We start from the raw sequence: 27,400 nt of genomic DNA, 5'->3' as shown, positions 1-27,400 counted from the left end.
CCCGCGGCCGCCGTCCCGGGGTCGGGGCGGGCCAGGGAGCTCTGACATGATGGCCATAGAGGCGGAAACGAGCGCTCGGGGACTTTATTTGGAACAGGGCTCCGTTGGCGGGGGCAGCGCCGGAAGGGAGCGGAGGGGCCAGGAGCGGCCTCCGCGGGGCTCAGAGGGCCGGGTCGCCGAAGCCGAGTCGCTGCTGGGCGGCGCGGATCTCCCGCAGCAACGCGTCGTTCCTCAGGCCCAGCTGCGGGAAAGCGAGGGGGCTGTCAGGCAGGGCCGCCCACACCCGCCCGCGGCTGCGACCCACCGACCCCCCGGGGCCGGCCCAGGAAACGGCCGTGCCCTCGCTCTGCCGGTACCGGCAGCACGGGCTCAGCACGGGCAGCTTGTCCCAAACACAGCCGCGTCTGTCCCGTCTTCCCACCCTGATCTGGGTGAAGATGCCCCTGCTCATGGCACGGGTTTGGACTGGATGTGCTTTGACGGTCCCAAACTATTCTATGGTTCTATAATCTTTTGTGCCACATCCTCAATTACACTTTGCAGGTTAAAAGGGCAAGTGCCTTGTGCTGTGGGAGCACTCCAGGTTTCATTCCTGGCCTGCCTGCCCCAGCCCCATGGAGACACAAACCTTGACGCTGTACTTGTAGCACTGCTCAGCCTCCCGCTCCCGGCCTCCCTGCAGAAACGGCACAAGAGAAGCTGCTGAGGACACAACCCCCAGTGTGCTCGGTGAAATAACATTAGAATCACAGAGTCATTTTGGTAGGAATAGACCCTCGAGATCATCAAGTCCAACCATTAACCTTATGCTGTCACTAAACTATGTCTTTTAAACACCTCCAGGGATGGTGGCTCCACCACTGCCCAGGGCAGCCTGTTCCAATGCCTGACAACCCCTTTCATGAAGACATTTTTCCTGCTATCCAATCTAAACTTCCTATGGCCCAACCTGATGCCATTTCCTCTTGTCTTATCTGTTATTACTTGGGAAAGTAAGATATTGTAAGAAAGCTCAGCACGAAGGACATTCCCTGGGAGAATATGTGCGTCAGGGAATGACTAGCAGCGAGGAAGGGCGCTGCTTTTGCCATCTGGGCACAGTCCCCAAACTATTTTTACCACTGAGATTTACAACACGTTCTTCAGACTCATGAACAGATGCCGATAGAATGTGCTCTGTCAGGCTGGTGGTGGGAGCTGCTGGCTGGCTGGGCACCCACCTGTAGGCAGATGAGGGCAAGATATCCCCACACTTCAGCGTTGGTGTTATTTAGGGCATTGGCTTCTGAGAGAGCATCCTCTGCCTCCACCATCTCTTCCAGCTTGACAGAGAGAAGGAAAGATGTGGACAAAAGGCAAACAGCAGGCCAAAAGGCTTCAGAACCAAACAGGCATCTGCTCTAACAGCTGAAAAAAAAGCATCTAGTAGGATGTCCCTGACAGGGCTGCAGGGAAAGGATTTAGAGCAGAGACAACCAGTGATCCTCAGTGCCAGCAGCCAGCTCTCCTGTATGGAGGACAAGCTTCCCACAGCTGACACCTGATCCCTGTGGAGCACACACTGTCTTTACAAATCAGCCCCCAGCTGTAAGGAAAGCAGCACAAACACCTTCACCTCCACCTCTGGGAAAAAAGTGGTCCAACTCATCAGAAAACATGACTCTGGTCCTGATTCCTGTTCCCGGGTGCCCAGTGGGCTGCAGGTGGCTCCCAGGCTCACCTCCACAGCTGGAGCCCACAGCCTCCCCAGACATGTACATTTGGCCAACGGGGAAACAGAGAAGTTCAAGTTCCTTCTCTGTCTGCTTCCCTCAGCCAAACTCCCTTGGAGGAACCTCACAAGGTTCCTCTGGGAGATACCATGCTGCTGGTGGCTGGGTGTTCTTGGCAGCTCTTCAGAGGTGCCGGATTCCTTTGGGCAGGGAAAGCACCAAGATTCCTCTCTGCTGACATTCTACTCCATTCCTTTGTGGTGACATGCAGGTCATGTGCAGGCAGGGACCCGGAGCAAAGCCCAGGCCCAGATTAGGGGCTTGCCATGACATCCTGGGGAAGGAGGTGCTGGCAGTGGGATGAGGAGGAAGGATTGCTGCTCCCCAAGCAGCTGCTGGGAGTGACTGTCCCCTGACATCTCCCATACAAGCAGCCCAGGGTGCCACGCTGGGACACTGATGGCAGCTCAGCCAGGAGCATTGCTTTCACAGGCAGCCAAGCTTTACTTTATTAAAGGGGATGATCCTGTGCCACAGAGCCAATTAAAGCGCAGATGACCTGAAGGTAATTGCACTTACCCTGTAGCAGGCGATTCCCACCCCCAGCCAGGTGAGACAGGACGCAGAGTTCTTGCAGGCGAGCAGGTAGGTCTGCTTCGCTTGGCCATACTGCCAGGAGAGAGATGATAGTGTTTCTTTCTGCATCAAATGCATCACTCCACAGACAGCCCCCCCCTAAATCCCCCACCCCGGGCAGTTTGCCAAACACCCCATCTCCAGTGGGGCTCAGGCACCCACTGTCCCTACCGCTGCTGGGGGTGCCGAAAGCCTCCCCGATGCGGTGGCTCTGTGCTGGCAGGTGCTAATATAGTAATGTACAAGTCCCCTCCATTGCTGGGAGGATGAGAACAGCTCAGCAGCACCCTGAGACCATGCAGCTGAGCCTGGCACAAAGGAACACGGCAGGTCTGTGCTCCAAGGAGTCGAGCACTCCAAGGTTTTGCTATGTTGTGAGATCTTGGCTATAACTACAAATAATGGCATCTTGTACCTGGGTTCTGAAATCTACTACTTTGGGTAAAATTCCCTTCCTCTGCTCCTGCTTGCTCCTCACCTCTTTCTCTTCCAGGTAAATGGAGCCCAGGCGCAGGTAGATGAAGTGCATATCCGCAGCATCCTCTACAAAACCGATGGCTCGCTCGTAGCACTCCTTTGCCTCACGAAAGTTCCCTTTCAGGTAGCACAGGTGCCCTTTCTGAGCCCAGACATTTGGATTCTGCACACAGAAAGCCAGGAGTGAGATACGACTGGGAGACGCACGGGACAGTGACATGGGACAGGGGCAGGGAGCCCTGTCACAAGCAGAAAGGAAGAACTGACTGGTGTTTAATCATAGCAGGACAGATTTTATGTACAGAGTTAAAATCAAGTCACCAAGCTGCCTCCGTAACACCAGCACTGGGAGCCCCCTCCAGCCTTTCCACGCATGGTGTCCTGGCTCATGCAAGGCTCCCCAGTACACAGTGAGTATCCAAAGGGCATGCGGAGATGTCAGCTTCACAGCCCTGTCCACCTTCCCAAAGCCACCTTCCCTCTCTGCTGAATAGCAACCTTGTTTATCATGCAAACTGAGACCGACTCACCAACAGAGGGAAAGATAATCAAAAGGAAAAGAAAGGCAGACGCTGCAGAGAGAGGAGTCCTCGCTCAGAAATGCCGCCTGTCAGTGCAGGAGATGACAGAAGGCAAGTAATAAGCAGAGTAACGAGGAGGGCAGTGCCGCAGCCGCCGCCTGATGCGGTTCATCAGCTGCGATTGTCTTCCCCTGCAGAAATTGCTGCAGATTAGCATTAGAATTGCTCAAGTGCAAATGAAGCCTAGGTTCTAGGTTCACAGCAGCAAGAACACGGGCAGGCCACTGTCCTGCTTTGGGACACTGTGCTGCACCCCTGTAACGCACAGAGAATTACCAGGTAGTTGATGTTAATGGCCTCACAGAGACATTCTTCACATCTGGAGAAATCTTCCTTCAGCAAGTAAGTCTGGGCCAGCGCCAGGTAGTAAGCACAGGAGGGACCACCCTGGAGGTTCAGCAGCTCGTGGGCAAGCGCCCTGTGAACAAACTGTGGAGGAACAGCACACCGGCACGGCTAGGAGAGCAGGCAAACCACAGACACCCCCAGAAGGACATGGCAGGAGGACTGACTCACACCTAGGTGACTTCTATGAACAGGGAATGAGATGTTTTTCCCCCTCCTTTGAATATTTAGCTCCATTGCTTCTAGTTCTCTTTTGTTCTAAGCAACTCTTTCTGCCGTGTAAAATTAAGGCAGGCAGCACAATATGGCAATCAGGGAGATCCCACAGAGATGAGTGTGTGTGACAGGGACATTCCACAGGTAACACAAAAATCACTCTGACATAAACAAGTATCTGAAACAAGGAGTTCTGGCACCTTAGAAGCATCACAATAATGGATCTCACCTCCAAATGTACAGAGCAGAGCACATCTGCACCATTTCTGACTCAGCTTTTCCCACTGCAGCAAGCAGAGCTGAGCTGAAGCACCCCAAGAACCTTGCCTACCTGAGATGACTGTGTCCCTAAACGGCATTTGGACCTAAATACTCTGCCTGACCACAGTTTCACATTTCTGGGCAACGGTGGTTTTGCTCCCTCTTGTGCGTGGCAGTGGGGGTAGCCACAGCTTGTGCTCTCAGCCCAAGAAGGGGCCTTACTGGAGCTTGCCACCAGCTCTTTGGTAATCACCCAGGGAAGGAAACCAAACCACCTCCTCCACTCCTCACTGAGCTGACCTGGACAGCATTGACTTTCATCAGGAATTCCACTGTCTTCATGAAGATTGTGCAGGGAGGTTGGCTAAGTCCTGAACCAGGGGATGGTGCTGCAAAAAAACGTGTCTCCATCGGTCCCAAAATTGGCTTTTTTTCCTGAAGCAAGAGCAGGGGCTGAGACCCTGGTGGGGACAGAGAAATCCCAGCAACATGGTGTAAAAGCCTGGAGGTGGCAGGGGAGGCTGAAGCAGAGATTAACTCAGCATTTCTTTCCGAAGGGTTTAGTTTTTTGTAAGAGATGCGAAAAGAAACTATACTCTTGACCCACTAATTTTCCAGCCAAAACTCAAAGGAAGAAAAGGTGGGAATTTATGACCGAAGTTTGTCCGGGCTAGCTACAGTGATGCCCCTGCTTCCCCAAACCAACCCAATAGGGCCTGAAGCACCCAGCACTGCCATCTCTTTGGCACCCACTCGAGAGTGGAGCTGTGGAGATCACACAGCACACGGCCAGAGGAGATCCACAGGGACAGTTTAAGAGCTGGGATCTCAGGAGAGAGACACTCGAGCAGCTGATGAAGGCCACTGGGTGCAGTGACATGTAAGGAGAGAGCTCCATTCACCTGCTGGCTGTCCATCCTGAGAAGTGCTGCTCTGAAAACTGGGATGAACCTGCTCCGCTGGAGATTCCTCAGCTAGGAACAGAGAACAAGCCTTTGTGTCTTGCCCTGGCATGAGGATGGCCAAAGCTCAGTGCTCCCAAGTTATTCCCCTGCCCACAAATGGCACAAGGTCATCTCCCAGCACTGGGCTCTCCCTTCCACACCAAGCCCCATCCTCTGACCTTTTGGGGCTGCCTCCGGTGTCGTAGCCTCTTCCTTGGGTGCTGTGCAGTCCTGGGCAGGCTGTGCTGTCTCTGGCAGTTTGTCAGCTGAGCCATTTGGAATCCCCTCTGGAATGAAACCCACAACAACCATTAGGTGCAAACAAAGAGTCTGCCATAAACTGCCCAGTTTGGAGCATAATTCCACAGAAACTGGGAGGAGAAAAAATGTAAAAGATCTATCAGATTTTCAGAACTGGGAAGGAATTTTTTTGCAGGAAGCAATAACTGGGTCTGGGGTTTTGAGTAAAAGATTACCATGTGAAGCTAGAAACGGGTATAAATGAGGCAATATCCCTTTCCTCATAATCAGGAGGAGCAAAGAAGTGTATGACATGAGGCTGCCTAACTGAGACACTTTGCATGGAGTGGTGATAATGTTAAAAATAAACCCAGATGACATTTCCCCACAGCCTGGCCAAATATTTGGGACTCAGGACAGAAAGTCTTGGCTCAGGGTGAGGCCAGACTCAGCAAGGCTCCAAAGGAAGCCTTTGGTCCAGGGTCACCACCAGGCATCTGTTTTGCCCTTTAAATCGGTGAGGCAGTGCTGTCCAGGCTGTATAGGGAGGTCACAGCAACAGCTTTCATGAAAGCTAAACCTGGATGACCCCAACGTGGGACAGTCACAGGGGAAGCTCTGCCCTCCCAAAGCCTCAAAAAGCACACTGGCTTCCTCCAGTTGCCCTGGCCACTGCCCACAGCAGTGCTGAGTTGGGACAGAAAAATAAATGCAAATACTTATCCCTCTGCTATGCTGCAGGTAAGACGAGGCACCAGCTATTCTGCTTTCAGAAAGCTTCATCATTTAAAGCAGCACGCTATCTGCTCTTGTCTCTTGCTGGTGCAGTTTGTGGTCAGTCTACATCTTCTTCCTTTACACTTTGTATTTCTCCTCTTAGAAATACTTAGAAATTTCTCCTTTCCTTCCACTGTTCACCACCTCCCACACTGCTCCGAGCCCCATCCTTGCTCATGCTGAAGCACCTCCTGGTTTTGCTGGGCCTTACCTGGTGAGTGCTCTTCTGGACTTGGGCTGGGAGACTTCACATCTGCAGCAGAAATGGGCTTTTCCCCTCCTCTCTCAGCAGCCTCAGGGATGCTGCTCTCCTTGGCAAGCTGTGCTTGCAGTAGCTTCTTTGCCTCACGGAAGGCCATCTCTGCCTGAATATTTTTATCCTGCAGCTCATAAAACAAACCTATGGGATGCAGAAATAGCAACATGAGCAGACATTCAACCCTTAGCAAAATCCTTCCCTTAGCTATGAGATAAAAGCAGGGAGAAGAGGAGCAGGGGCAGAAGCAATGGTCAGCACTACAGGAACACCTTGAGCACACAGACTGGCTTGCTTTTATACCTGAAAGCGTCCAGGCTACAACGCTGGATGGCTCCAAGCAGCAGGCATCCTCAAAGAAAATCTCTGCCTCCTCACAGTGCTGCAGCATGACTGCCACAATCCCACAGAGCAGCAAGCTGGGGACAAGGTGAGACAGATGAGCCTTGCAGGCCCCAGATAGTGGTGTGGGGGACACCCCCAACTAGGAGCACACAGCACCTTTGGACGTGGTGGGGATCCAGAGAAAGAGCCTCCCTGAAGCACTCCTGGGCTTTCATTCTTTCCTCGAGCAGGAGGCAGAAAATCCCATAGTCCAGCCGGTACTGGATGTTGCACTGGTCCTGAGCTACTCTCTAGATAAAAGAGATCATGACTGGAGGACGGCTGCAATCATGCTCAGCACACACAGTGGAGTGGGGAGACAACTCTGGAAAGAGTATGGCTTTCCTCTGGCCACCCCAGCCTAGTTTAGCAACAATCAAGTCCTTGTCTCTCACATGCTAGGGTTTTCCTTAACTGGGATTGTGCTGGAATCCCTCTAATCCTCCTTCACCTAACACATGTCCTCCAGCTTCAGCTGACCTCCTCCTAGAGGACCCAGTGTCCCCAGTGCTGACCCAGCACGCTTTTTGGACCAGCTCATCCCATTTCGCCTGGCCTCAAGGCTGAAGTACTCAGTGACCTGGCCAGGCTCCGTCTCACATCCTCCAGAGAGCAGCATCTCCCTAGAAAATCCCTCACACGTTCAGCCTGAGTATCCTGGTCACATTCATCTCCTTCCTCCCCACACAATAGGCAGGCCTGGCTGGGCTGTCAGCACTGTGTGCCCCACACCGCCGTGATGGCGAGCTGGCTGCCAGCTCAGACACACGGGAAATGGGCAGGAAAGAACAGGGGCTCCTTTACCTGCTGGTGGTAGAGAGCTGCCAGCTTGTAGTCCTTGTTGACTTCAGCTTCGCGAGCAAAGAGCCAAAGCTGATCCTCGGTCATGCGGGGAGGAGGGGCAGGAGGAGCAGATTCCTCAAAGAGTAGCTGGTAAGGAGCAAGACAGAGTGTTAGCCCTGGGGAGGGTAGGAACAGTTCCTGTGATCCCAGTACAGCAGCAGTCCCCAGTCTGGCACTGTGACGAGTAGAGCCTGGCACGGCTGGGGCTGGGTGGGTTGGAAAGGTGAGCTGTCCCAGCTCCTCTTTGTGATGAGACTCATCCCTGTCATTCCCAGGTACCTCTGCCACACCAGGAGAGAGCAATATCAGTTATTTGCAGTTGTGACAAGTAAAAGCAACCCCTAGATCAAGACAACATCAAACTTCTGTGGTGTCACTTACTGGTGACCCTGGCTCATGTGGGAAGGTTAGTGCTCTGCCCGGGTGGGTGGCAGACGGCACAGACCCAGCCTCCCTCACCACGAACCAGCTACAGCAACTTTTACTAGTGACTTCTTGCACATATCCCACCATCAGTATTTTGTAGCAGTGGGATACAGATGCACCAGAACCTGCCCTGAGTGTGGCTCAGGGCCCACATATGATAAATGCAGCAAATGAAAGCATGAGCCTGTTTTTGCCTTGAAGACCAGTCTCCCTGCCTTCACTAGATGCAGTGTCGAGCCCTGGATCCACAGTGAAGTCATGTCCCAATTCACTCAGGTTTCTCCCTACCTGGTTCAGGGCAACATGCATCTGGTCCACGAGGTACACATAGAGCTCACTGAGAAATGCCTGTAATTGCTCCTGGGTCTCAAACGCTGTGGTTTTCAGGTATTTCTCCCTCACAATCTTCACTACAGCATACTGTGGAGACATGCAGCTGTTGGACAAGGCAGGCCCCCCACCGCCCCCCACCAGCTCTGTAATTGTACGGAGCCAGAACACACTGATTTTGCCTGAAGCTCCAACTGATTTCTGAGGAAGAAATCCAGCCCAGCACTGATTAAAGTAAAAAAAAAAAAAGCAAGCAGGGTTGAATTCCTTTCCCCTCTCCCAGCCCTGGCTCTCCCTGATGCACCAGTGTCCCTTTAGGGACAACATGCAGGAAGGCTCGTCCCCTCAGCACAGAGAGGGGCTCTCTGGGCATGCTGTGGCCAAGGCCAACCATCTAAGAGAGGGGAACCCGCTTTTTCTGCCAGGGAGGACTGTGGGTGTGCAAGAGCAGTCAGCTTTGCCTTCCTCAGGCTATGAGCACAGGACAAATGGACATTATCAGCTTTGGAGTCTGCCTCCACTGACAGGAGCAGTTCTCCTGGTGTGTGACCAAAGCAGCTTGGTGCTTGCTCTGCTAGAGGGAAAACTTGTCCCCCCTGTGCCCACTGCAACAGCGCCGTGTGGCAGGAAGGGATTCTGGAGCAACATATCATCCAAAGTTACCACCATGGAGCAGCAGTTCCTCACTGAGAAACTGTCAGGACAAAACAAGTAAGGAAGCGAAAAGCACAAAAGACTCTTTACCTTTAGCTGTTCCTTAAAAGCAAAATATTTCCCAGACCTATTGAGCTCTAAGTTGAGCTGACGCTTCTGTTCCTGCAGGGTTTGGGGGTCTATCACTCCCCGGTCAGGCAGCTGCTTCCCAAAGAGCTCATGGTATTCACTTAGGATGGCAATGGCAATGCTTGTGACATGGCTGTGATAATATTCCACAGCCTAGGAAATAAATAAATAAATAAATAATCAAACTTCACAACTCACTTATGCCATCAACCTTGAAATGTATTTTATTTGCCAGAGCCCACGCCTCCCATAAACTCCCCCTGACTCAAGTCTCAATCTGTCATGCATCCCTTCTTGTCCACACCTGAAGGCTGCGAAAACATCTACATGTAAATACAAAAGAGCTCCTTCGTAATTAGATACTGCTCCTGCTATATTTTTCAATCAGAACGCAGTATTTCAGTCATTGTCATCTCTTCTAGAGCAGTATAATTGGCTATAAGTAAAATATATCTCATCTGCTGGGAGCCTTTTAAACCCATGGGCCAGCCCTCTTCAGCAGTCTCTAATCTCCATAATCTCAGTGGCAGAAGCTTCTATGAGCTGTGATAATCAAAATGTATCATTCTGTGTACTCCAGACAGTCCAGCACAAATCAATTCTGCAGCAGCACTGGGGTCAGTTATTGAAATGCTGCTTCTTCCTCCGCTGTTGCTTTGAATTTCTCATCAGCCAGGGGCCATCCGAGGACATTCTCCTTCAACGGCTGCTCTGTACCCACAGAAGATGGGCATTTTCTGAGGATGTCACACACACAAAAGTTCTTTAAAAAAAATCTGAGTGACCTGCGAGTGGTCAGGGCAGATTCATGTTTGTCTGGGTCTGATGAAGCACATGGGCTAGTCGGAGACAAGAAGCTGTTAGGACTGCCCAGGGTGAACATAAGGTTCTGGGAGTCTCTTTCTCCTGCACCTCGTTTCCTTCCAAACACCCCCACACTGCTGCCTTCCCTGCCTTTGCTCTGGCTCTCCCCTTCGTATGGGCTGCAAACATGAGCAATGCAGCCCAGGAATGACTTCCCAAGGCACACTGCTATGAACATAACATATCCAGAAGTTTTCTGTGTATTTCCTCTGCAAACCTCATCTACCTGTTGCTGTGGGGCTCAGAGTGAGACTGAAGATTCTCCTGTATAAGAAGGATGAGGGCAGGGTGAGGTAGCAGAATAGTGGCAAGGCCACAGGCTCTTGCATGTACCTTCTTGGCTCCTTCAGTCCGAGCAGGCAGCGGAGGGCGAGGAGGAATCATCTGGCTGACCCTGTCAATGAGAGGACAGCAGAGATCAGCCAGCCAGCCTGCCAGCACTGTTGCCTTGTTTGGGGCGCAGGCAGCCTGTCGTGCGAGGGCTCCAGGCTGTCACTGTATCCCTGAGACACCTCACAGGGACCCCGGCTGGGGGGAAACCAAAGTCTCAGACCAAAAATGAACTGTGAAGACCAGGCACCTACATTCAATGCTTGTAGCTCATCGTAGCATCTCGAGAAAACCAGCTGCTGCCTCACTCCTTACTGATGATTACACTCCATGGGGATCAGATAAGATTGATTTAGTTGTTAATTTGACTAGACTTGACTGACCCATCACACAAAAACTACCCTAGAAGCTCAGCCAGCAAGTAGGGTTAGCATTTGTTATTGCTAGCAATCAGAAACTTTCCTACAGAAGGAGATCTTATCAAGCTGTTATTCCTTTAACTCACAACCCTCTGAGTCTGCCAGAACAGCTGTAAGAAAGGAGCCAACTTGAGGAAAGCTCTGAAGAATTTTATTACTGTAAACCCTGGGCCACCCGACCCATCAGTTCCTGACATCTCACAGTGCGGCTGTGGCTCCTCATCCCTTGGCTGTGCATTGACCCTGAGACACCATACCAATCCTGTTCCTACCACTGCTGGGGTTGCAATAAACTTTCAAATATGGATCAAAAGCCCTTGGGATTATAATAATTTTTACTAAGATTTTATTAAAATCTTTGGTGTCAAACCAGCCTCCATCCACTGGGATTTTTATCAGCATTCCATGCTTGCTGGTACCAAAACTCTGTCGGTCCTTAGAACACACTCCAGCCCAGCAAGCAAAGGTGTCACATCCCTGTGTTGGCTCCTACAAGAAGCAGAGCAAATTGCTCATTCCCCACCAAACAGAAACCACTCCTGTAACTGTTCTGCCAGCTTACAGAGCTCCTGGCCTTCTCCAGGTCTCGAGCCTTGGCCACTTCTCCCACACAAACACCTCCCACACTCTCTGCTGTGGGGTCTAGTGCCATGGCCCTGAGTGGTCCCCTGGCTCTGCAGGGACCCGTCACCACTCTCTGGGAAGCCAAAAGGCCTGAACATGTGGGCCGTGCAGCCCCCACACTCACCCAGCCTCAGCACCCACCACTGACGTGTTACCTCTGCATAGTGGTTCACATGGAAACCAATCTGCTTCACTTTCAGGTGAGAAAAGGAAAAACAAAAGCCACCAGAGGAAAGTGAGTGAGTGAAGATGGCCAAGCGGGGGCTGACGGAGGATTTTGGTTGGAGCCCAAGAAAGAGAGCTATGGTTTGCTACGAAGATATATATTTAAACATCTTTCCTGAAAAACGACCTCACTGTTGATCTCATCTGCCAGCAGACATGTATGAGGCATCAGCTGCTCCCCAAAACAGAGCCCTCCCCATGAGTCAGGAGGGCTGATTTTTCAGCCTGACCATTGAAGCTGCACATGGCAGGTGAACGAGGAGGAGCTACACTGAATTCACGCAAGTTGCGGTAAAGTAGAAATGGTATCAAAAGGGCCAGAAGGTCTGTTCTAAGGGGTGTTCCCCATCCTCTGCCTGTTCTTCCTAGAAGACAGCAGGCAGCACAGAAGTCAACACACATATTTTCCCTTCAAAGAATGGCTGCTGCTTATGTTTCTGTTTGAGAGATGTACTGCCTGCACTTGTTATACTTTATACTGCATTTTCTCTTTTCTATTCAATAAATTATACATTCTAGGCCTTTCCTAGACTGTAATGCAGCAGGGCTACAACTGGTCAGGAAGAAACTGCCTGAAATCAAACAGCAGAAGACTCGAAGCAGCAGAGATGAGAGAGCAGCTCCACAGTGGAACAACATGAAAACTAATGGAAGAGGCAAGGAATGGATAGAAGATTGTGAGAATACTTCCAAAAAGGAAAAAAAAAAGACAGAATGCTATGAAGTTACAGCAGTGCTACCCAGGACAGGCCACGCTTATGGCCAGTCCTGACCAAGCAGCTGAACATCACATACAAGTGGCAAGTCCACAGGGATTAGTGGGAGACAAATCCCGGACAGGAACACAGACACTGTTGCGCTGCTCTAGTGTCTCTCTTTTTTGAGAGGAATGTCAGGGAGATGCCAGTTTGGATGAACACAAGTGTTTTCCCAACACACCAGATGCTGCCTCTTAAGCAGTCTGGCCAAATCCTCCCCCTGATTCCCATGGGCTTTGGCTCAGGCCCTCAGCTGGTCCTTACAGAGCACTCCAAGGGGGTGCCTTGCTGTGCAGCCCCGTTTCTGTCCTGCAGAACGGAGCTGTCAGCCCCAGAGTTACAGCACATCTCTACGCACCGGCTGGTGAGCTCCTCTCGTGATCGCTTTGGTACCAAGGCCTTGTCCAGCTTTATCTCCATCACCAGGAACGTTTCTGCTTCAGTGTATTGCTGCGAAGATAAATATTGTTCTCTCAATGTCATGCTGTCTAGAGCCATTACTGGCATGATAAAAAGCTGAGCATATAGCTACAGATCTTCAGCAAATCTTCAAACTGCAGACATACAGCTTGTTTTATAACCTGCCCTCAAAATAATTTACAGCAGCAAAATTCAGCTCAAGAAACCAGTCTAGAAAAAAGGAGAAAGCCCAGATAATCAGTCTGCTTGCAGAATGAATATGCATTCTAGATGTTTCGAGCAAGAAGCCAAAATATGAAGGAACCATTTTAAATAAACAGAGCTCATTATTTACAGAGACCTTCTAGCCCCGTGCTAGACTGCCCTTCAGCTGGACGTCACTGGAAGAACTCCAGGACAGCACCTACATAAAACATCCCTTGTCCAACTCACTCCTGAAGAATGTATTTGCGTGAAAGGTGTGAGACACCGGTGCAGAGATGGTCTGGCTGTCTTTTCTTCTCTTTGGAGATACATAATTACCTGTCCATCAAGGCTGAGAGATGTGACGTCTTCAGTTTCTGCAATGGCATCTGACAACGGGATTTTGGGCAGGTTGGACATCTAGTGAAGAAAAAGAAAACATGTCTTTTGTTTCAGATTCAATAAACCTTACACCTTGGCAAATGCAAGATGCAAGTTGTACGTTTGTTCAGGTAGCATGTACTAAAATTTCAAGATCATGAGTATCTCTCAGTTGGCTGAGGCAACACAGCGTCAGTCCATGGTTTCCACATGCCCCAGCTACCTCTGATGTGGAAATGGAGCAACCATGTTGCAATTTGCCTCTCTACGCCTTACCCTTCTGGTGGGATCTTTGGTGATTTTGTCTTCCTTCTGAATCTTGCTGTGAAAAGCTCTGGAAAGGGGAGAATTGATTCCTGGGGTCCACAACCCTTCCTTACTCAGACTGAGCTTCCTGAGATCCCGGAAAACACTGTGCTGACTTTTGGTCTGAAACAAAGAGGGAACAGAAGGAATCAAGGGGCAAACTAGGCTTCCCCACCCCTTTGCCTTAACCTTTCACATCACAACACACATTGTCAGGGTCCTAAACATATTAAGAAGCTGTGCGACCTCATCCTCACCTCCCAGGAGCCTCAGGTTAGATTGCAGTGAAAAGAGCTGCCTGAGAAAACCTCAGTGGGGTTTTCTTCTGAGAGCTGCATTTTCACTAAGGTGCTGGCCCTTGATTCTTGCCTGAGCTGTGTGGCAAATATGCTGGAGCCAGCCCTGTGCTGCCCTGATCCAGACCCACTGGTCTGAATTGCTGGCTTGATCCTGGACCTGCCTCATGGCTGTGGACTTGCCTGATGACGTGGGCTATTTGATGAACCTGGCTACCCTCACCTAGTCTGCTCTGCAGTTTTTTGGGTGCCCCTGCCTGCCCTGCGGTGATTTCAGCTCTGGCTCACCTTCTGCTGTGGAGCAGCTTCCCTGGCACATGTCAGTGAATTGCAAGGAATAAGTTTTTCAGACTGTCTGTTTACAAACTGCTTGACCACCTGGACAGGCTGTTCCCTCCCAGCTGTCCTTGTCCTGAGAGCTGGGCTAACACGAACTGAGGGGATCTGAGGAGAGGGTGGAGCAGCTGTACTGAGATCACCCACACCAAGGAGCAGCCCAAAGCATCCACAAAAACACAGAATGAGAGTGACAGAGAGAGCATGTGTCACTTCACTTGCGACAGATAAATGCTGCAGGATAAGAAGTACTGTGCGGCCAAGAGGCCATTATTCATGGCACTGAAGCAGAGACCAGCAAACAGCCGTGCGCCCAGCCCTGCGCTGCAGCAGCCAGCCGGAGCAGGGACAGGGGCTGGAACTCCCCCAGCTCTGCGGTCTGCGGAGCAGCACCATGGGGAGCAGTGGGCAGAAAAAAGTGGCTGTGCATCTGCCCTCCTGAAACAAGCTCAGGTCTGTTCCAGGAGTGCTGTGAGAAAATGGAGATGTAACTGTCGCTCTTAGGAACAGAGATGGGAGAAACTCAAAGACAAATAAACCTCCGCGAGCTACAGCTGAAAAAGCTCCAGTGACAGCTTTTTTGGTTGTTGCCTGGGGTAACGCTATCCTTTTAGAGCCACTGTTTGCTCTTCCCAGCAATGCAGTTCATTTGCCCATGTTCCACGCTGGACAGAGAAGAGCATTCTTACAGCTCTCCCTGATCAGCTGCTGGCATAGAAGGGTGTGGGGTGATATTCAGAGCCTCTCTCAGCCCCCAAACCTGCTCACACATGCCCAGAAATCCCTTGCCTTTGAGAAGTCTGCGTCTAAAAGCTTGTCTCATTTTTCTCCATCACCAGAAGGGCAGTGAAGTTTCAGAGCCAGACTCTGAGTTACCATGCGGCCCATGCTGCCGGCTCCCAGCCCCGCTCTGTGCAAACACAGCTGCAGAGCTGGAGCAGAGCTTGGCTGTCTGATCTGCTCTCACCTTCTCAAACACCTTGCTGCTGTGGTAGGCAAAGACACGAAAGGCACCTCGGATCTGCTTCACACCAGGGCACAGCAAAGGCACCATGTCGACATATGCCACACCATGGAAGGAAATCTGCTTGTCCTCATCTCCCTGGAAACACAGAGCGAGGGACTGAGATGTGGAATGGGCTGTTATTCTCTTTAGAGAAATAAGGTCACTGATCCCATTAAGAAGAGGCCACGCAACAAATGGGTGCACCTGCTGAGCCCGTGGCTCTTTGTCACTGGCACACAGCCGAGACAACCTGGATGAATGTGCTGGAGCCATTCGATATGTAGAATATCAATTGTATCCCAATCCCTGCAGGGCAGCTTTCCTCTCTAATGCCGACACTGTGACATTCCTCAGGATGGCCTTTGTGAGATACAGCTGCAAAATTGTCAGCCATGTGGTTGGAAAGTCAGGCGATCCCATCAGAGCTGTGCACCTCAGTTTTGGCAGAAATCAGGTAGCTAAGGAGGGCTGAGAGGCTGGGCTAGCAGCAGACTGCGCAGGGCGAGGGAGAAACATCTTCATCAGATCTGCGAAATCCTGGCACCAGTGAGCGCTGAAAGGGGTTTATACCAACTTATTTGACTTCGCCCTGGAACAGACTAGGAGCTCACACACGATCAGTTGCCAGGAAGAGCACCATTAGCTAAGGGGCTGTTTCTTTGTTAAACTATCCTGGTTAGTGTACAAAAGTGTAACTTATTTACACCCTGAGAAAGAAGGTATGAATTTATTCAAAATGCTCCAAAACGCCATTGACTGAAGATAAGCTCAGTAAATTACCTTAATTATCAAAAAGCATCAACTTCCTGATCACTTTCCACCAAGCCACCACAGACCATGAGCAAGAGTTCTGCATGCTATAAGGAAAAATTGTTATCCTTTGTCCATTTAACAGCTCTGCAAGGCTGATTAATCCCTTTACAAAGCCTCTAGGTCTCTGACTCGCTTTGGCTGGTTCAAGGCTGGTTTTGGTATTATGAAGGCATTGAAAAGAAAGTGCTCAATAAAGCAATGATGCTCCACAAGCCAGAACAACACATCCCTCCACACTTTTACCTTGTCAGCTTTGCTAGTTTTCCCCTTGCTGGGTGAGCCCACAGACACCCTGCAGACCTCCATGGGCCAGTACCGGCACTCTGCAATGCGCTTCTGCAGGCTGAACACAAAGGAGGGCACTGAGAAAATGCAGAAACCAAGCCCAAGAACCACACCACCATCCTTTCTGCTCCAGAGCATTCCCCCTCGGGTTTGCTCCTGCCCACCCCCAAGAGATACAGCAAGCACCCTTGGGCCACAGGAACACTTGTGCTTTTGGAGCAGGATTTTCTTTTCCATCTACTGCTGTGTGCATTTATGGCACAAACAACTATAAAACAATTGTGAGCATGGCACACTAGGTTTTCTCCCTCCCCTGGTTACTTCAGAAATGAAAGAAATAAGAAGGAACATTATTAACTTTGGTATAAATCCTGAACTGCACAGAGCAAGTGGACCCTGAGCTCCCATTCAATGTGCCTGGGAACTCTGAAACCAGCAGGCAGGCTGATGAAATTGCAGGGGAAAAAAAATTAAAAGTCAAACCAGATAGAAGGGAGTATTTCCACACAAGTGGCAATTTGGCTGTGAAATTCACAGCCATGATGCAGCTGAGGCCAAGAATATAGCAGGATTCAAAGAGAAATGGGATACTTACCTTGATCTTGAGCATTATTTGGAGCTGCTAAAGGTAACGTTCATCCAATAAAAAAGTAAATGAAGAGTGCCCACATGGAGTGAAAGGATTTTGATGTATTGGGCATTCAGCAAAACTTAATTAGCAGCTCAGGGGAAAGTTGTGTGGGCCACACTCTGCTTCATGTCTGCTGCCCCTTCCTTCAAACCACGGAGGGAACAATCACCAGCTCCAGTTGCTGGCAGCGTGAGAGAGCATTTATGGCCTGGAGACAGCAACTACAGACAATTCACCTTCTCCCACCACAGCAGAACTAAGCTGCCACCAGCAATTAAAGGCAGTTAGCTGCTCCCTTGCTCCTGTGAACACCTTTGGCCAATGGACAATCACAGCAGCCATGGGAAGTGAGGCAGAGCCAGAGTTTGATCACATAAGCGATCTGAGAGCATCTGCATGTTGCTGCTCCCTGCCTTAGGTCACTCCGCTGCATGCATTCTGGAGTAGTTTCTCCCCACTGCTGTGTGCTGGAAGAGAGGTTCTCGGGCCCCTTACGTGACCACTGCAGCGGGATCCAGGTAACAGCGTCTTTCCACATCCCATACAACTCTCTTCGTGCTCTCTGCTTGGATCCTGAATTCCATGTCCTGTGAGAAACAGCATACAGTCAGAGCAAGGAAGGCAATCTCCACAGCCTGTGTCATCCCCAAATTGTCCCCAAAAACATTCCCTGGGAGAGAACATGAATCAGACAGAGGTGTCCAACTCACCATACCCAGGCCATCCTAGCAGAGTGAGTTAGCAGCCCTCCCCGTGGACAGCAGGGCCCGTTAGCATTAAGAGCCCAGCTCACAAGGAGATGACACCAATCCCAGCCCTGCAGCTCAGGGGACAGACCCACCACAAGCAGCCTGAAGAACTCTCCTGCTGTGAGCTAGCATGCCTGCCATGCCAGGGGCACCATCTCTGTGTCTGGACACCGCACAGAGAACCAACCACCTGTTTTCCTCCCATAACAAATGTCTGCAAGTCTTTCTCAGACCCTTCAGTGAGACCTGCTGGTTCTCTTCCAGCCATGACACTGTCAGTCCTTCCTCACCTCTCTTTTGTTGAGCTCTCCATCCTCATCCTCATAGGGACCACCAACGATGAAGGAGTTGGGTATGCTCAGAGCACCAGGGGCCATGATATTACCAAGGGGCCATTTTTTGGGTCGGGGCAACGGCTCTTTTTCACCAGCAGGCTTCAAGATGCCGTTCATGAAGAGCAAGGGGAATTCTTTCTAGAGAGACATGAGAATGAAAGGATTTGTATTTCCAGTATGAGCAGAAGCAAGTGCCAGTTGCTCTGAGCTGGGTCTAACAAAGCAAAACAGCAGCAAAGGGATCTGGCTTGGAAAAAAACACTCTACCACACACATCCAAAGAACAGAGAAAAAATAAATAGCCATGTGGAAAAAAAACCCCACCAGTTTCAATCCAAATCTTACCAGGCAGACCTTTGTTTGTGTTAAAGAAACACATCACACCACAGAGGTCCTGGGCACTCGCACTGCACACTGCTGTTACACAAGCCCAGGAGCTGTACACCCCACAGGAACAGACACTTGTTCCACGGTGCGTAGTGTGGAAGAACAATCTACTCTGTAGCATTTGAAACCCCTCTGACCATGCCTGGAGCAATCCTGACCTCCCTGGCTGCTGGCACTTGCAAGCAAGCCATGAAGTTCTGTAAGGGTCCAGCAGCAGCAAATGCTTCAGGGACAGAATAAGCAGCCTCCAGCGTGACGCTCAGGAGGTTCCCATCTGAAAGCTGCGCTGCAGAAAGCAGAGGCTCTTCGGTGCACACTGTCACTTCAAGGCTACCCTGCGAGACAAGGATAAAGTAGAACCAGTAACTAGACAATTATAACTCTCCTGCTCTTGAGGGAGAGGCAAGCAAAAACCCAAGGCCAGAATGTATAATGTTATCTTATTCCTCACCTCAAATGTAAAAGAAAACAGACCAATTCCAGAGACGAATTTCATTATCAACTTGTCTGAATTGGGATTTTTTTTGTTTGTTTAAATTGGAGCCTGCTTGAGGTACGGCATATGCCCCAAGGGTCTCATAAAATGAGGTAGGGATAAGAGTCAGGGTCTCCTAAAATGAGCCACAGAGAAAGAATATCAGGAATGGAAAACAATTATTTTCCCCTGGTGATTCAGAGCATGCCAAAGCTCGGGCCACGCTTTGCCCTACCTCCATGTGCTCGGAGCAGTCTTTAATGACCTGTCCCAACCCTGGGTGGGTGGTGGGCAACAAAAAAACCAGCTGGTCAGCATTTATCAACTGTCCTCCCTAATGGGTGTCCCTCTGCTTTGCTTACTATGTACCAGCTCTTGAGTGCAGAAAAATGAATGCAACATCTGCCCCTCCAGTTCACCCCCCGTGCTAACTGCAGGCAGGCTTGGGAGCAAAATGAGACACATTTTCCCAGTCTCATACTTCATTCCCTGCTTTATTCACTGGGTACTTTTCAAGCGGCTGAATGAATAAGGACTTTGCAGGAAAGGCAGTCAGAGCATGTACAATAATGGACTCTGAGACACTTTATCCACAGAAATGAAGACTAATAAAGTGGGGCAGGTAATCCTGCCTTTGTCTTTTTTCTGTTTTTTCAGCACTATGCTTTCCATCTTGAATACTTTTTCCAGAGCAATTTTATAGCTGCACACATTAGCATTTCCTAGCATGACCTCACCTATCATAGGCAACAAGGGACAGACGTCAATGGGAGTAGGAAAGGCCTCCAAGCTTGTAACATATAGGGCCATAACATATCCATGATGAGTTCAGCAGCTGAGTCATGCTCGCCTTCCCATTAAAAAGCAGCACAGAGCTGAATGAGCGAAGGAACAGTTCCAAATTCCACATACCTTGGCCTCCAGCTGAAGGCTCTCTAACGGAGAGGCAGGCACTGCATACAAAGGAGCCGAGACCTTAAATGAACACTGTCCTGGGAAGAAACAGGAATGAGAACAGCATAAAGTAAGACCATCTGCAGAGAAATCATGTACTAACTCCTAATGCTGAGCTACGGATGTCACCTCCTCTTGCCCCGACCCAGCTTCCTATAGATGCCATGAAGTGCATTTTGTCAAAAGAAGTCAGGGGTCCGTAAGCAAAGACTAAAAAGTGCCAAGGAATAAGAAGTGCTTACGGAGCCCGTGAAAGTCAATGATGTTCTACCTTGCAGCAGAGGTAGAAGGTCCACCACAGCTTGGCCAAGAGGCACAGTCTTCTCCTTCTGTTTCTTCTCCTTTTGCACTTCTATCACTGTCACTATAAAGACAGAAAGAGAAGCTGGCAGAGCTTCTCAGACAGCTTCAGACCCACAGTTTAGGGGCTGCAAAGGGTCTGTGTCAGCTCTGGCACATGCTCATTCTTCATCTCCTCAAAGCTAACAAGAAAAGCGAAGCCAAGAAGCATAGTCCAACGTGAAAGGGAACTCTTCCAGCTGGCAGAAATGGGAACAGAAGTGCTGAGACCCCCTCAGCACTGCTGCTGAAGTGCTATTCTTGAACGAGTGACTCCCGCGGAAGGCAGGCAGAGAGAAGCAGCTGACAGCACCCACCTCCACGGAGGAAGATTCAGCGTCAAATACTTACAGAGCACAAGTTTTTGCACAATGTCGTCCAAGGAGTTGGGCCCACTGGGGCTGCACTCAAAGCTGGTCATGAAATTATAGTTTGCTGTCCCGTCTGGCAAGACTTGAGTCTGGCAGGAGTCTCCCAACACTGCTCCGTTGTACTCCACACGCACCAAAGTCACTGACACATCACTTTTGATACTTTTCTGTCGAAACACAGGAGCACATTAAGCAGCTGGCTCTGCCCATGACTGAAGTTGCCTCTGGCAGGCAGTTCAGTTTAGAGTATACTGATGGGTGTTTTCAGCTGCAGAGCTTGGCCATCCTGAGGCCTCACCCTTTGCTGTCTTTAGGAGGGAAATTTCCTGCTCCACCAGGCTATGATGCCCCAGGGATTATCAAAAGCTGCTGCTGGAAGGGTGGGAGGGGACAGAGAGGTCGAGGTTTCACCCCGGGAAAGGCAATGAAAGGCACATCTCAAGCAAATCCAAAAATATCGCATTGATATTTTTGTGCTTCCAGGAAGCTTGAGACTCCTAAGAAGGCAGTTCCTGAGCTCACAGGCCATTGGTGTGTATTGTGTGGTTGGAGAATGCCCTGAAATCACAGAAGGGTTCCAGCACCAACTTCAAAGCACTTGCTTCAAACAGAGATGGGGAGGTTTGAATTTTAAAATATCTCCACAGAGGGGCTTAAACACAGGTGAAGAGGGATGGTGACAGCATAGCATATGGCAGCAGGGACCACGTGTCCAGGCAGCTCTGGCCAAGCAGCAGCATGGGAAGTGCCGAGACAGGCAGGGACCAAAGAGCCGCCCCGCAGGAGAAACACGGTTCACTTCCCCAGCCAGGGAGGAGTAGCTGCCGCCCTTAACATGAGTACCATTGTATCCAAACCTGGCTTTTCTTTAGTCCTGAACCACAGAGATGCCTCATCTCCATGGGCCTCTCCCTCAGCCTCCTCTCACTGTGTCACTGGGGTAATTAGTTCTATATGGCTCTTGCAAGAAAAGAGATTTATTTACTTTGTTTTAATTTTCGGTCCTTCTGACTGTCTCCTTGAGTACATATTCTACGACCAACTAAACAGAAGAATCCAATTAACCTTTCTCTGTACCATTAATTATCCTAGACTCCTCTCTCATCCTTCTCTACATCACCTCTAGTCAAGCAGATTCCATGCTTCTTACAGTTAGATTTTTTTTTGTCCATATTGTTGTTCTTATTATTGCATTTATGCAACCCTCTCTTATTTTGCCATTGCTTTTTCTAAGATGGAGCAATCAAAACTATAAAGCAATATGCTGGATGCAAACACTTGACTGGTCTATTATTTTCAGCATAGTTTTGCCTCCTCTTACCCTCTACTTCTCACTTAAAATGCTGTTTGCTGAATCTATTGGTGTGAGAGGTACTCAAATACTACAACTAAAAACCTAAAAAAAACCAGGCAGGTACTTTTGGTTTGCTTTTTTTGTCTGCTGCTGGAGCAGAAGCAGGGATTTGCATTTTTCTGCTTGCAGCAGTAGCTGGGTTTCTCTGCATTCCTTCCTAAATGCCAGTTCCTCTAAAAGCCTTTAAGGACAGCTGGGTGCATCACGCAGCACATGGAAATCACAGCAGTCACGTTTTGATTGGAACCAGCACACAGTCTTGCCCTGTAACTGCACTGGAGCCACTGCCTTTTTAAAACTAGATCCATCCTGTTGGCTTCAACATGATTTAAACTGGTGTAGCTGGGAAATCTGGCTTTATATCCAAGGTCGGATCTTTTTATAGGGATTTATCTCACTGATATATATTTGTACTGTGTTTTGCTTAAAAAAAGCTGTCATTTACATACTGCTAGGCAGAGAGGTACATTTCAGTGCAGCACCTCTGGACTGTCCTGCTGAGGAGGTGCATTCCCCAATCTACCTGGATCACAAGCCTTTGCTCTGGGCAAACAAGCCCTCAGTAGGTGGGGAGGAAGCCACAGAGTGGCATCACTTCTTACCGCTCCTTCCTATAGCCTTATCACCTCATGCCTAGTCTTGAATGGGATCACAGCGCAAGGATTTGCCCTGGCCTCGTTTATTAAACCACTAGAAATATTTTCAGAAGAACTTTACCAGGTTCTGCGCCTCCAGTACTGTGACCTGTACTGGTTTTGCTGGTGTTGGTTGTGACTCGCTGGGAAGAGCTGCAGCAGCGCTTAAGGCAGAGGAGTCCTTTCTGGCAGGCAGCCCCGCAGGGACCTCCATTGCTCTGCAAGAAAAAGAATCAGGAAAGAAACATGAAACTGCTCTATTTCTCTCCCAGAAACATCTGCAGGACACAGCAGCTGTGGTTGCTAGCATTATTCAGGGCTTTGCTGTCAAAACACCATTAAAAGCACAGGCTTTGCCGGTGACAAATCTCTCACGACGAGCAGAGGGAGGACAGGGAGAAATGTAATGCAAAAATTATTCAGCTCTGTAAATGTAACCCAGCTGCACCTCTCAACTCATCCGCATGCACGGGAAGGGTTCGGTGAGACTGGCTGTTCCCAGAAGGGCTCTCCCCAGCGCAGGGCACAGCCCTGGGCTCTATTTCACTTCTTCTGTAACTCAAGCAGGAGCCTGTGGTACCCAAGGCCTGTGGCCACCAGGCCGTTCCCGCTGGCTCCCACACACCCAGCGGACCTGGCTCCATCCCACACCACAGCTTGGTCTGTGGTGCCTCCACCCCTGCAGGTGTCAAATCCCTCTGGGGACACCCCTGAAACCCCACTGCTCCCAAGGCCTCACACTCCACCAGCTCCAGTTGCCCTAGCCAGGGTGCAGGGTACTGGTGTTTGCCCCAAGGCTGGCAGCCCTCTCAGCGCAGCCTCCTGCCGCCACCTGCGGGCCCGGGGGCCCCCACGTCCCGGGATGCGCCCTCCAGGCCCTCACCTCACCGGGCACAGGAGGCAGCCAGGGCGGCGAGAGGCGGGTCCGGCCGGCGGCGGGGCGCGAACCTCAGTGCCACCTGCCTCGGGGGAGGGCTCGCGTCACGTAACCACAGCGACGCGGCTGCTCCCGCGAAGGTCGAAGCCTCGCGAGATCTCACCTCTGCGCCACGTGCTTGGGGGGCGTGTCCGTGAAGCTGCTGTCGCCGCCATGCTGGGTGTGGGCGGCCCCTACCAGGCTCCTGCAGAGCGCCCCGTGGGGCATAGGGCTCCCCTCGACCCTACCTGTCTCGGCTGGGGGTTGCTGCAGGAGCGCCATGTCCTTCCCTGCAGCCTGATGTGCTTCTAGGGAGCCCAGCCACTACCCAGCCCCATCCTGTCAGGGGCCATGGTGCTCACCCAGCCGCTCACCCACACCCCACTGAGAGCTCAGAGCGGGGGGTGGGGGTCCCCACAGCCCGACCCGGGGCAGGGACCTCGGGGAGGGTGGCAATCAGGCCACACAGATGGGAGAGGTGTGGGGCATGGTCCTGGGGACAGGGGCGGCCACCCCTGCTTGCCCTGCGGTACAGTGTGGGAGCAGCTGCGGGGCAGACAGGGGTTTGGGGGACCCCACTGCCACCACCAGCGGCTTTTGGGGCGGGTGCTGGACCCCTGTTGCGGGTTGGCCCATTCCCTGGGAGGGGATGACCAGAATAGCTCCGCTATCCGATTCCTGCTGGAAGGGCCGTGGCTGGTCTCCTCCGCCACTATCTCCTCGGGGCTGACATTTGAGCCCGGCTCTCCCCGGCCAGCAGCGGGACGTGTGTCGGGGCCACCCAACATCACCGGCTCGTCTGTCCTCCCTCCTGACGCAGCCGGGGACAAGCGGCAGGATGGCGGGCGGGAGGCGGCGTGGGGGTGGTGGGCGGCATGGGGGACCCCGGCAGCACCCAGGGACCCACGAACCAGCACCCTCACCCACACCCCTCTCTCCCACAGCCACCACAGCCCAGCAAAATGCAGGTGCTGCCCCTAAAACTGGCCGGCCCAAGAAGCCTGTGGAGGAGCCAGCAGCAAGGGGACCCGACGTGGACTCCCTGGGCTTCCAGGCCATGGACCGCAACGTGCCGGGGCTGTCCCACGTCATCCTGCAGAAGCTCAACATGAAGAGCTACGAGGACTACAAGTGAGTGAGCACCCATGGGTGCTGGCACAGGTGTGTGTTTTTTCCTGCCTCAGCCAGAGCATCCTGCATGTCCCCCCATCTGGAGCATCTCCTCTGGCTCATCCCACCCCTCCGGCTCAGCTCACAGCTGGGGTGTTCTAACGGGGCTCCTGGCTGCCCCCTCCACCAACCTGTTCCCCAGCTCCCTATCCCCAGCCAGCTCGGAGCAGGATGCTCTCAGCTGGAGCTATAAATCCAGGCAGCCTTGGAAGGAGGACACCAGCCCTGCCGTGACAGCAGAGCAGCAGGCTGGATCCTGCTCACCGCCCCCCGACACCTCCAGGTCTGCCATGGACGGGAGGAAGAGTGGCAGCGATTTCGGCATCCGGACTTACTTTGACATGTTCCAGAAGATGGAGGACACCTTCAAGTTCTGTGCTGAATGCAAAAAGCTCCCTGATGCCCTCCCTGACCCCAAAAGCCTACGGCGATGCAAGAGGTATGGGGAATGAAGGTCTCATGTCATGGGACTGGATCTGTCCCCTCAGTTCCAGCCAGAGTGAAGATGGGGGTCCCTGGCCCCCACACCCACCTCCAGCTGCAGGGCACCCCCAAAACAGCGATGCGGCCCTGGGGGGTGGCAGGGAGCCAGGCTCAGTGGGCCAGCTCATGGCTCCCCCCATGGCTTGGCACGCTGCCTCTCTCCACAGGTGCCAGAATGTGTACTATTGCGGCGTGGCGTGCCAGCGTGCCAACTGGCCGCTACACAAGAAGTTCTGCAAGAAGCTGAAGCTGGTGGCTCTGGATCGGCTGGTGGAGTGGCTCATCTTCACAGGTGGGGCAGGGGATACCCTGTGCATGCCCCCCACCAGCCTGCCTGACCCCACCCTGGGCTGCACAGGTCCCCCAAAGGGATGTGGGGGTCCCTCCTCCCAGCTCCAGCCCCCCACTAGCCTGGGTGGGACAAGTGGCTTGGGCTGTGAGGCCACTGCTGCAACCTCCAATGCTTCTCCATTTTCTCCCCCACAGGAGACATCCCGTTCCCCACGGAGAGCTGGACAAAACCCGCCCGGGCCGTGGAGGGCTGGGAGGACTGGTTCTCCATGCAGGGGCAGCTGGAGGAGAAGCTGAGCACCATCCTGGCTGGGCGGTACATGACTCTCCTCTGGGCCAACGCTGGGAAGCCCCGGCCAGAGGACGCGGAGCTGCGTGAATCTGTCCGGCGACTGGTCACCGACTTCCACTCGCGGCCGCTCACCATCGGCTTGGGGCTGCGGCTTTTTGGCATCGACCCCCTCGCCAAGGCCCTCACTGTGCATGTGGTGGGGGCATCCCATGTTGAGACCCTCAACACCCGGCTAACAGACTACGATGAGCTGATGAAGATGTTCCCAGGGCACTGGGGCATAGAGGTGGTGATGGTAGGGGTGGACGTGGTTGATGGACCCATCATGAGGCCACCTCTGGCCATGCCGGCACCTCGGGGAAGGGTCTATCTCAGCAGCTACAAGGGGCTCTACCACGACTTCTGGGAAAGCCATGTGGAGACGAAGCTGGCTGCCCGCCCTGACTTGGTGGTGGGCTTTCACCCAGGTGAGTGCCCGCATCGTGGAGGGGCCCGGACCCTCACCACCCCACTGCCCTGAGTGGGATGTCCCTGGCAGAACAGACCCTGAGTGCCCCAGCACCACTGGACCTCATGTCATGCCCAGGTCTTGTTGTGGCTGTGCACCAAGCCACAATCATCCTGCAGGCACTCGGCATCACCCGCCTGCAGTAGCAGGTACAAGCAGCACTCAGAGGGATCCCTGCTCTCAGGTTTCCCTGCAGTGGCTCAGACCAGGACCCAGCGCCAGGGGGTGTCCCCTGTGCTGGTGGGGAGATGGGACCCTTCTTGCTAAAGGCTGCCAAGCCCCCTGCCAGCGTCACCATGCACTCTGGGGACCTCCAGCACAGAGGGGGTGCCATTAGAGCCAGCTTTCCCTGTGGCCAGGGTGAAACAGGAGGAAGGTGGAACACTTGCCGCTGTCCCCGCAGGTTTCCATGCCTGCCCGGACCTTTTGGCAGGCTGGCTGCCCACCCTGCTGCTGCTGCGGGACTACCGCCTGCCCGTCCTCTTCACCGTCTACAGGTGAGCACGGGCCCGCCGCCCCCATGTGCTAGCACAGCTGGCTGGTAACGTCCCATCCTCCCCCTCTCCCGGCAGCGAGCAGGAGCTGAAGTCCTCCCTGCAGATCCTGGTGGAGCTGGAGACGCATATCATGGGCTTCGCTGCCAATCCCTTCGCCTCACTCCGGCCTGAGCAGGTCTACTCCAGCCCCAACAAGGCGCCCGTCTACTGCAGCTCCTACTACATCGCGCTGCTGGGACCAGCAGCAGAAGCCATGCCAGGTGCTGGAGAGCTAGAGGATGACGATGGCTGGCAGGGAGAGGAGCCCAGTGCTGCCGGGTCTGCTGGAGACATCTCCCCAGGGCTGGGCTGACCCCCTGCAGCCAGCACCATCCTGCCTGCCCTGCCCACCTGAACCCCAGCCCCTTGCTGTCCCGTCCCAGGACCACATCTTCCCATCCTGGGACTGGTGACCTGGCTGCCCCTCGCCACACGCATCCAGCCCTAGAGGACACAGCACCCTGGCACAGGCATGGCAGCCCTCCACGGAGCCAAATAAACCACCACTGGCAGCCAG

At 52.3% G+C, this 27,400-nt stretch overlaps 2 protein-coding genes across 6 annotated transcripts; one reads left to right on the top strand and one right to left on the bottom strand.

The window, feature by feature from the left end:
* Positions 1-68: 68 nt before the first annotated feature.
* CFAP70 (cilia and flagella associated protein 70) lies at positions 69-23,704 on the bottom strand. 5 transcript variants are annotated; one of them, XM_071815214.1, is made up of 29 exons: positions 23,571-23,704; positions 22,770-22,905; positions 20,679-20,865; positions 20,260-20,352; positions 19,947-20,026; positions 18,718-18,894; positions 18,128-18,310; positions 17,584-17,675; positions 16,416-16,515; positions 15,321-15,455; positions 13,692-13,844; positions 13,374-13,454; positions 12,790-12,881; positions 10,409-10,469; positions 9,173-9,364; positions 8,387-8,518; positions 7,634-7,759; positions 6,947-7,080; positions 6,749-6,864; positions 6,401-6,589; positions 5,352-5,459; positions 5,131-5,202; positions 4,529-4,689; positions 3,683-3,835; positions 2,827-2,988; positions 2,292-2,381; positions 1,221-1,322; positions 629-676; positions 69-241 (listed from the first exon to the last, which is right to left on the bottom strand). In XM_071815214.1, the coding sequence occupies exons 2-29, from the start codon at positions 22,899-22,901 to the stop codon at positions 161-163; spliced, it is 3,432 nt and encodes a 1,143-aa protein (XP_071671315.1). In that variant the 5' UTR covers positions 22,902-22,905; positions 23,571-23,704; the 3' UTR covers positions 69-160. The 5 variants fall into 5 exon arrangements, 4 of the variants coding, with proteins under 4 accessions (XP_071671315.1, XP_065706863.2, XP_071671316.1 ...); XM_065850791.2 differs by having other exon boundaries at positions 4,529-4,617; XM_071815215.1 differs by lacking the exon at positions 5,131-5,202.
* Positions 23,705-23,782: 78 nt separating this feature from the next.
* On the top strand, positions 23,783-27,399 carry MSS51 (MSS51 mitochondrial translational activator). Its single transcript, XM_065850839.2, has 6 exons — positions 23,783-24,734; positions 25,057-25,212; positions 25,424-25,548; positions 25,743-26,306; positions 26,751-26,844; positions 26,920-27,399. The coding sequence occupies exons 1-6, from the start codon at positions 24,442-24,444 to the stop codon at positions 27,194-27,196; spliced, it is 1,509 nt and encodes a 502-aa protein (XP_065706911.2). The 5' UTR covers positions 23,783-24,441; the 3' UTR covers positions 27,197-27,399.
* Position 27,400: the final 1 nt, after the last annotated feature.

This window comes from Patagioenas fasciata, chromosome 15, assembly GCF_037038585.1.
Source record: "Patagioenas fasciata isolate bPatFas1 chromosome 15, bPatFas1.hap1, whole genome shotgun sequence".
Taxonomy (NCBI): Eukaryota; Metazoa; Chordata; class Aves; order Columbiformes; family Columbidae; genus Patagioenas; species Patagioenas fasciata.
This window is presented reverse-complemented; position numbering and strand designations above follow the sequence as displayed.